The following is an 8,949-nucleotide window of genomic DNA, read 5'->3' on the forward strand; positions in this document are numbered from 1 at the left end:
AAGAGCCTGAAGCCTTCATTCTTTCCTCTACCACCAGTCCCTGGTCCCCAAAGCGGCTCCCAGCTTGGGCTACTCTGCCTATTTGGCTGTTTCTTTATTGACTAGGCCCTCCTTTATGTTTAGGACAGAGTGCTCACAACGCACACTTGCATCCCTCTGTAAAATGCAGCAAACTCACCTTTATTCACCAGAGCAATTTTTCACTGGGAGACACAGGATCTCTGGAGGTGAACCACTCAAACAATGGCAGAGACAAGAATGAAACCTTATTTACCACCCTATCCTGAGTGCCTTACTCAATGCCCAGCTCATAGAAGGTGCCAAACAAAAATCATTTCAATGAATGAGAGGGAAAAAAAAAAAAGAAAAAAAAAAAAAACAAACTTGGATAGAGTTTGATCCCTACCCATTTTTAAACGTTTTGTTTTATTTTAACCTTGTAACAATACTGAAGGTAGGTAGGGAAGGGATTATAATCTCACTTTTAAAGATGAAAAAATATGCCCAGAGACTTAATTTGCCAAGGACACACAGCTAGTAAGTTGGGGAGCCAGGACATGAACCCAGATCTTTTGACTCCAAACCTAGTTTCTTTGGGGGTGTGTCAGATTACTCTCCCAGGAGGGGCCTCATCAGTTTCTGCCCCTCACCACTACGCCATCGTCTTCTTTCAGCATTCTCACACCTTCTCCCCACTCAGCCAAACAGGCTCTCTCCAGCAGCCACTGGGTGTAGACCACTCCCCTGGCTCCTTTGGCTTTCTCCTCCCCCACAGAGTCCTTAGTTCCTGGGACTGAGAACTGAGGTTCAAAGAGGCCAGGAGTTGGGGGGGGCGGGGAGGAGGATAATGGCTAGCTCCAAAACAGCCAAGGCAGCTGTCCCTGTCACAGAGAGAGGAGACTGTGTGACGGTGTGTGTCTGTCTGCCTGAATGTGGGAGCGCATGTGTGGGAGAGTGTGTGTTTGTATGCCTCTAGCTCCAAGTCCAAGTGCTTATTTTGTCTGAGTGGGGGCCCGTGTGTGTCTGCATGTGTGTCTGTCTGTCTTTGGAAACACACAGCCTGAACTCTGCTTTCTCAGCCTCGTCTTTTATTCTGGCCCTTCTCTCTCCTCACCCTGCCTCCCTCTGCTGAAATAAAGGGTGAAAACAAGACACAGGTATGGAATGCTGGGGAAGGGGAGTTTGGAAAATGGGAAGTCTGGCGCCAAAGCAGACTGGGAGGATGAATGGCAGTGGTGGGATTTGAATTTCCCTACAGGCAAATCCAATTGTTCTTTTTGCAACTCTGTGTTGCCCCTGTGGATCTCTGGAGAAGTCAGGGGCGTGGTTTGCAATTTTGAGGGCATCCTAGGTATGAAGAGAAGACTTCAGAGCACCCTTTTTTCCACCTCTCAGTTCTAAGCCTCCCCAGCTACTTGGGGAGAGCTACTAGTCAAGGCTGCCCCAGGGCCCTCCCAAGGGCCTCTCCCTTCTATCAGAGCATCATTGGGCCAGCCCTAAGCCTCTGGCTCCTGGCCTCAGACCTGGAAGGGGAGGGAAGCCGAGCACCCCCACCCCTAGCCTGATTTCTCTCCTTCCTTCCCGGGGTTCCATTCAGCCCTGCTTCTCCAACCCTAGGAAAGGGTCCAAGGTCTAGTCCTCTCTGCCTCTGGAAAGAACAGAGACTGTTTCTCAACCTTCTGCCTTAACCTCAGTCCCATCCTCAATCTATCTTGAGAGGTGGAGGTGGGGCAGCTGTCATCTCTGAGCTGGTTGAAGGGGGCATTACCATGTACAAATACAGGCTGCTGCCCATCTGCGCCTCCCTGAGAAAGGCTCCTAATAAATTCAGAGCAGCCAAGGGACACACGTCTCAATCTAGGCTAATCCTCCACATTAATGCCACCTTGCACAGCCTGCATTAAGTCCCTGTTAATGGGGAGGCAGATGGACCCCTCCTACCCCAGCTCTTCACCTGTTCCTCTGTCCCTAGCCTCCTTTGGTTCTCCTCTGACCAAGAGGCATCTGGAGTCTTGAGCCCCACTAGCGCCCCTTTCCCTTCCTCCCACCAGAGGGGGCCTGGGAGAGCCAGCAAGAAAGGGGATCTGCAGGGGAAACTTGGAGGGATAGTCAGGCAGGCTCCTGGGCAATGTCAGGTAAGGTTTGGCATAGGGGGTAAGGGTAGGAAGGAGGTTTTGTTTGTTAGTTTGCTTTTAATAATTATTTATTTGGCTGTGCCGGATCTTAGTTGTGGCACATTGGGTCTCCTGCATTGGGAGTGCAGAGTCTTAACCACTTGAGCACCAGGGAAGTCCTGGAAGGGGGTTTTAAGAAGCCCACATCCACAGCCTGGGGTTGGTCTGCAAGAGGCCATGCTTCAGAGTAGTGACTGATAGGATGCAGTGTGTATCTGGGCAGATATAGAAGCAGACAGTGATTTTAAAACTTGTTTTTGATCCTGGAACCCCTTCGTCAAGTGAAATCTCTTCAGAAAGCATAAACAAAACAGACAAATGCAGGGCTGCTCTAGTTGAAGCAGACCCGACTAAGATCAGGCTAGATTTCTATCCCTGAGGTTGGCCCTAAGTTCCAGTCCCTGAGGGGGTTTGTGAGGAGGGCCCCAAAGAACACAGAGTGAAAAAGCAAAGCATAGTTTAGGAATCTCCCAGACCTGGTTCAGATCCCAGTTCCACTACCTACAAGCTCTGTGACCTTAATCATTACTTCAAGTCTCAGTTTCCTCACCTGAAAAAGGGTGATCATACCTAATTGTGATGCATTCTTGTGAGGGGAGAGATAATGAGGTGAAGGCACATAGTAAATACTCATAAATGATAGCAGTGATTCTCCTTATGGGAGAAATATCAGGCCTGGTTCAAAATCAAACGGGTCCCACGAATAACACAGGTTTGGGCTGTGTCTCAGGTGTGTCTGGCTGAGAGGCATGTTTGAGTTGGTGGGGATATTGGGCATTCATGTGAGAGGGAATTGAATTTTTGAGGATGTGGTACATGGTATGCCGTGTAGAGATGAGTGGTTTTCATTAATTCAGTAAATACCTATTGAACACCAACTGTGCACCAGGCAGGGTTCTAGGTGCCCAACACTGAACAAATCAAAGTCTAGTATGTATAACTGTGTATAAAACCTCTGAACATACACCTCTCTCCCCCTCCTTAGGCTGCTGTTTCCCCCATTCTATCCTAGGGCACCCCACAGAGGGGTAGCTTTGTGTCGGTGGCAGAGAAAGGGGACAGAGAACTAGTGGGGAAACGCTACTGGGAAGCGGATAACCTGGAGGTTTTATTCCCATTAACCTGGTCTGTGTCTTCTCTTCCCTCCAGAGTTCTCCCCCCATGGAGTTCGGCCTGCTCAGCGAGGCAGAGGCCCGGAGCCCGGCCCTCTCGCTGTCAGATGCAGGCACCCCCCACCCCCCACTCCCGGAACACGGCTGCAAGGGCCAAGAGCACAGTGGTGAGCGCTCCTCCTTCTGGGTGGGGGAGATAATAGCTCCATCCCTAACAAGGGTGGGACCCAGGAGTGGAAGCCCAGGTGGGAGGGGTCCCGCCGAGGAAGTCCCCGAGCCCGGGAATCCGCGCAGGCAAGGACACCCTGTGACCGCCACCACCCCGGCCCCCAGACTCGGAGAAGGCCTCGGTTTCGCTGCCCGGCGGCTCCCCTGAAGACGGATCGTTGAAGAAGAAGCAGCGGCGGCAGCGCACGCACTTCACCAGCCAGCAGCTGCAGGAGCTGGAGGCTACCTTCCAGAGGAACCGCTACCCCGACATGAGTACGCGCGAAGAGATCGCCGTGTGGACCAACCTCACCGAGGCTCGCGTGCGGGTATGCCCCCCACCCCCGACCCCGAGCCGCCACCCTCACTCCACCCGGCGCCTCCCTCTCGCCGGCCGCTCAGCAAGTACCTTCAAAACCAGCAGCTCATAGTTCTGCGCTACCTGCTCCATCCTCAGACCCAACATCCGACGTCCCCCGCCCCGGCCCACTGCCCCTACGGCCTTGTTTCCACCAGCCTCCAATCTGCGCTTACTCCACCCTTTCACCCCAGACGGCGCGCTCCTTCTCCCCTGGCACTGTCTCTTGTTCTCCTCTTTACCTCTCCTAGACCCCATCCTCTGCCCACCCCCCACGCCCCAAACCCTGTCGCCCCCGACTCAGTCCTGCGGCCCCCTGCTTCTTTCTCAGCCCGCCGACTCGGTGCGCTCCTCCCTCACCGCGTCCGGCGGCTCCACCACCCCATTCCCGTTTATGGAGTGGTTATGCTCCACCACCTCATCTCGTTTATGCTCCGCCGGGCCCCGGACCCCGCTTGGTCCCCCGCCTGGGCGACCCACCCGCCAGCCGCCTGCTGGGGCCGGGCCCTGACCGCCTTTCTCGACGCCCGCAGGTGTGGTTCAAGAACCGGCGCGCCAAGTGGCGAAAGCGCGAGCGCAGCCAGCAGGCGGAGCTGTGCAAGGGCGGCTTCGCGGCGCCGCTCGGGGGGCTGGTGCCGCCCTACGAGGAGGTGTACCCCGGCTACTCGTACGGCAATTGGGCACCCAAGGCGCTGGGCCCGCCGCTCGCCGCCAAGACCTTCCCGTTCGCCTTCAACTCGGTCAACGTGGGGCCTCTGGCTTCGCAGCCCGTCTTCTCACCACCCAGCTCCATCGCCGCCTCCATGGTGCCCTCGGCCGCGACGGCCCCGGGCGCTGTGCCAGGGCCCGGGGCCCTGCAGGGCCTAGGCGGGGGCCCCCCGGGGCTGGCTCCGGCCGCGGTGTCCTCCGGGGCAGTGTCCTGCCCTTACGCCTCGGCCGCAGCAGCCGCAGCTGCAGCCGCCTCCTCCCCCTACGTATATCGGGACCCGTGTAACTCGAGTCTGGCCAGCTTGAGGCTCAAGGCCAAACAGCACGCCTCTTTCAGCTACCCCGCCGTTCCCGGGCCGCCCCCGGCCGCCAACCTCAGTCCGTGCCAGTACGCAGTGGAACGGCCTGTATGAACGGCCCCGCCCGTCGATCATCCCTGAGAGCGGGGGCGAGAATTCACGGCCTCGACGGACTGGGGTCGTCTTGACTGGCTTGAGCCCTCCCCGGGATCTGAGAGGGGTGCCGGGGCAAGTCGGGGTTAGAGAGGCGGCCGGCTCAGGAGAGAGCCTTCCCCCTCCCAGGCCTGAGGGGTGGACTGGGCCCTTAGTCCGCGCCCCTGGGACTAAGGCCAGGAACAGGGACCAGTTCCCCGGGGGCCAACTCACCCTTGGTCCGCCCCGCCTTCTCCAGACTCCCCTCCCCGGTTTTCAAAGATAAATGAAATAAACGTGCGCGGACTGTCAAAGGCCTGATGATTCAGAGTTGCGGTTGAGCCCTCTCCCCTCATCCCTCCCCATGTCTAAAGGAGAGCTGGGTGTATAGGAAAGAGGTGAGGGTCCAGGCTTCTAGTGCTTCCGTCGCCCTCAGCCCCCCAACACCAAGATGGGGAAGCCTGGGGATTCCTGGAGTTGAGCGGGCACGCATGCGTGCATGCGTGTGTAGGTACGTATGACTTGGACAAAGCTGGTACTGCAGCGCCACCTCGTGGTCTCATGGAGGATAACTAGAAGGTCCGATGGCGAATGCTTACTTGAAGGTGTCGATTCTGCAACCTAGGAAGACTATGACTTTGCAGAAGTTACTCCACCTTTCTGCACCTGTTTCTCCTTGTTCCTATGAGGGGCTTGGGCCTCTAACAGCAATAAAATTCTGGTCTGTAACAGACATTTATTAAGTGCCTACCAGGCCTAGGATTCTTATTGAGTGTCTGTGTGTGACTCATCCTTCCACACACCCTCTTAAAGCTTCTCACCTGCTGATCATCCCACTGCCAGCAGCCCTCCTCCATCACAGCAGTCCCCTTCTTCCTCCAAATCCCCAACGCCCCCAAACCTTGTTGAAATCTTTAATTTAAAATATAGAGCAAGAAGAAGAAAGATTTTTGGAAATATAAATCACTCAGCTCTGGGGAGCCTCCTCAGTCCCACCCCCATCCCAGGGCCTGCTTGGCCTTCACATTAAAAACAGAAGCATCAAAGTACTAGGTCACACCCCCATCCCAGGGGTGACACTTCTTGACTGTCATAACTCCTGCCACCTTTGGGGTACACATCCCGTGGGGAAACCATGCAGAAAAGGCATCCTAATCATTCTCCCAAACCTAAGCTCAGCCCCTCAGTATCCTGGGGAGGAGAGAGCTCTTTTTATCCAACCCTTCACTGGCTCTTGATCTTGGCTTTGACCTTGGGAATCATATAGTTTTGGTGGAAGAACTGGGCAAAGAGGAGGAAATAGGTTGTATACAAGATGAAGGACCAGAAGACTTGTTCCTTTGTGGTGTGGCATCCCTGTTCCTGTCTCCAGATGTAAGTCAGGATACCGACAGTGGCTCCAATACACATCTGCAGGATCTGCAGGCTGGTGATGAGCACGGGAAACCACCTGGGGGGCTTCACTTTGGCAGCCTTCAGAGTGTAGTAGGTGTACATGATGGCATGTACACCGTAGTTCGTGGTCATGAACCAGCCGCCTGCAGCCACCTTGTTCTTGTATCCAAAGCTTGTGTACACTAGCACTGTGCTGTGGTGGTACCAGTGCATAAAGATGAGTGGCCGCTTACGCAGGATGATGAAGGCCGTGTCTCCTGGGAGATGGGGAGTCATAGCTGGCATACCACCCACTGTTGGGACCACCCTCTTCACTGGACATGGGGGCACATGGGGGATTTTCAGGGCAGGAAGAGGGGTCTTTGCGGCAGAGAATCTGAAGAGGGGCTTGGGTGAGAGGTGTTGTTAGGACCCAGAGGTGGGGAAGGGACTTTCCATGTAATGGGCAAGGGGGGGGGGTGCTGAGGAGGGATGCAGTTGACTGGACACCAGAGAAACAAAGCTTCGCCACTCACCAAGTTCAATGATCTTGCTGAGAACAAAGAGGCAGGACCAGAATTTGATTATGGGACTGTCGACGAAGATGGAGAAGCATACAGATTGCTTTAGGCTCCCCATAAGTAGCACGGTCCCCATATAGCCCCACGTCCTCACTGCCCCGAGGATACTGAAATGGGACAGAGGAAAAGGGTATAAGGGTCATTCCCAGGCATAAATCCACCCTTCACCCTTGGCCTGGCCAAGTTCCACCACCTCCCCACCCTTCCAAAGGGGATGGGTCACAGCTTCTGAGATGCTGTGGCCAACCTGGTAGAGCCAACCAATAATCTAGAAGACATGAGGGCTGGGAAGGACCAGGAGGTTGGGATTGAAAGTTCAGTTAGGGAATAGGGCTCATGGGTTGGGTAGGAGCCTGGGAGGAGATGGGTGGCAAGATGGGGGTGATTGAAGGAGTCTGGGGGGGGTGGAATGTGTAAAGAAGGGGCTGCAGAAGTTATTGGCAGGTCTTGGGAGAGGGTGTTAGAAGCAGAGAGTATTAGATGCTGGAGAAATTGTTGGAAGTACCCAGACTCCATGAGCACAAGAGGACTCATGAGAGAGAGCAGAGGCAGCCAGTTTGGGGACTGGAGAAGAAGGAAAACAGGGTAATATGGGAGGAGGGTGGAACCTGGGGCAAGGATTTAGGGCTGAGAGAATGCAATAGGGAGAGTTAAGGGGCAACTTGGGGAGCTGATGCAATTGAGGTTTCTAGAAAGCTTTTAGGGATAGAATGAGGGTCTGAGATCTACAAGATAGGTTGGGGGGAGGGGTCTTACCTGAAGATTGCAAGGCAGAAGGACCAAAGGATGAGAGGCCCCTGCAGGTTGAAGCCCTTCCGTGACTTCATGTAGTTCTGCCCCACAAAGATGAGCAGCAGGTAGATCAGAGCTATGGGGAATGAGGTTGCCCTGGCAGGCAGAAGGCAGAGGGGATGGGCTTATGTGTGGGTGCTGGTTAGAGGAATGCCCACTCATATCTCCAGGTGAGTGCTCTGGGTTGGAGTCCTACTTCTGCCACATACTAGCTGTGTGGCATTGGAAAAACTACTTAGTTTTCTGAGCGTCAGTTTCCTTATTTGCAAGAGGAGAATAACACTCTTCTCCTGACAGTGTTAATATATATAAAGTACCTAGCACAGGGCGGGGGCTATGTCCAAGGTTTCTGTGATTATTGCTCTCTCAATGGCGTTGGGAGTGGGTGACAGCTGCGGGCCCATGTCTAGAAGCAACCCAGGGCTGTGGTGTAAGAAGAATGTGGCAACAGCTTCTGCCTGGTTGGGTCATGTCAAATTGGCTGGAGCACAAAGTCAACCCACAAGCACCTCTGAGGAGCTCTAGGGCAAAGCCCGAGGAAATTCTGGAAGAGTATCCAGACTTTGCCTCCTTCTCCACAGCAGGGATGATGGAGCATTTGACGAACAATATGATAACTGTGAAGTGCAGGCTATCCCTGGGTGCCAGCACCATGCACGCATGCGTACACATGCGGCCACAGAGGATGGAGAGTCGTCTATAAGGTGGGTGGGAGAAGGAGTTCAGATCAACTCCATTCTTCAGAGACCAGTTCTCACTACACTCTTTCCCCTTGGTTTCTGTCTCCTCCCACATGCCTCACGCCACCCTCTTATTTCTGCCTTCCTTTCTACCAGATCTAACCTCTTTGAGGTGCCACACTACCTGCACCTTGGACAACGGGTCCGTGAAGCCAGTACTGGGGACGCTGAGACCTTTGCTCTTTAGCAAAATCACAGTGGGCATTCTCCTTCTCGCCGTCCCCCCCCCCCCCCCCCCCCAATCCTACCAAATAGCAGTCATCAGAGTTGGGCCCCTGACACGGCCCTTCCCCTTCTCCAGGTCTCACCAGTACTCCTCCAAAAAGGGCCTTATGTCCTGGAAGAGCTCGAAGTTGTAGGGCTGGAACATCTGCTCTATTTCATCTGACACATTCATGGCTGTGACCATTTCGTTCTGCAGATGCTGAGGTCGGGAGCTTGGGGAGCTGGACCACAGGGGACGGAGGATGGA

General features: G+C 54.6%; 2 protein-coding genes across 2 annotated transcripts; one reads left to right on the forward strand and one right to left on the reverse strand.

Moving 5' to 3' along the window:
• Nucleotides 1-3,323: 3,323 nt before the first annotated feature.
• Nucleotides 3,324-5,746, forward strand: PITX3 (paired like homeodomain 3). Its single transcript, XM_057737519.1, has 3 exons — nt 3,324-3,453; nt 3,620-3,822; nt 4,385-5,746. The coding sequence occupies exons 1-3, from the start codon at nt 3,336-3,338 to the stop codon at nt 4,970-4,972; spliced, it is 909 nt and encodes a 302-aa protein (XP_057593502.1). The 5' UTR covers nt 3,324-3,335; the 3' UTR covers nt 4,973-5,746.
• A 144-nt stretch (nt 5,747-5,890) lies between these two features.
• On the reverse strand, nt 5,891-8,949 carry ELOVL3 (ELOVL fatty acid elongase 3). Its single transcript, XM_057737518.1, has 4 exons — nt 8,786-8,949; nt 7,702-7,833; nt 6,901-7,052; nt 5,891-6,642 (listed from the first exon to the last, which is right to left on the reverse strand). Exons 1-4 carry the CDS (start codon nt 8,884-8,886, stop codon nt 6,215-6,217), a joined length of 813 nt encoding a protein of 270 aa, XP_057593501.1. The 5' UTR covers nt 8,887-8,949; the 3' UTR covers nt 5,891-6,214.

Source organism: Hippopotamus amphibius, chromosome 5 (assembly GCF_030028045.1).
Source record: "Hippopotamus amphibius kiboko isolate mHipAmp2 chromosome 5, mHipAmp2.hap2, whole genome shotgun sequence".
NCBI lineage: Eukaryota > Metazoa > Chordata > Mammalia > Artiodactyla > Hippopotamidae > Hippopotamus > Hippopotamus amphibius.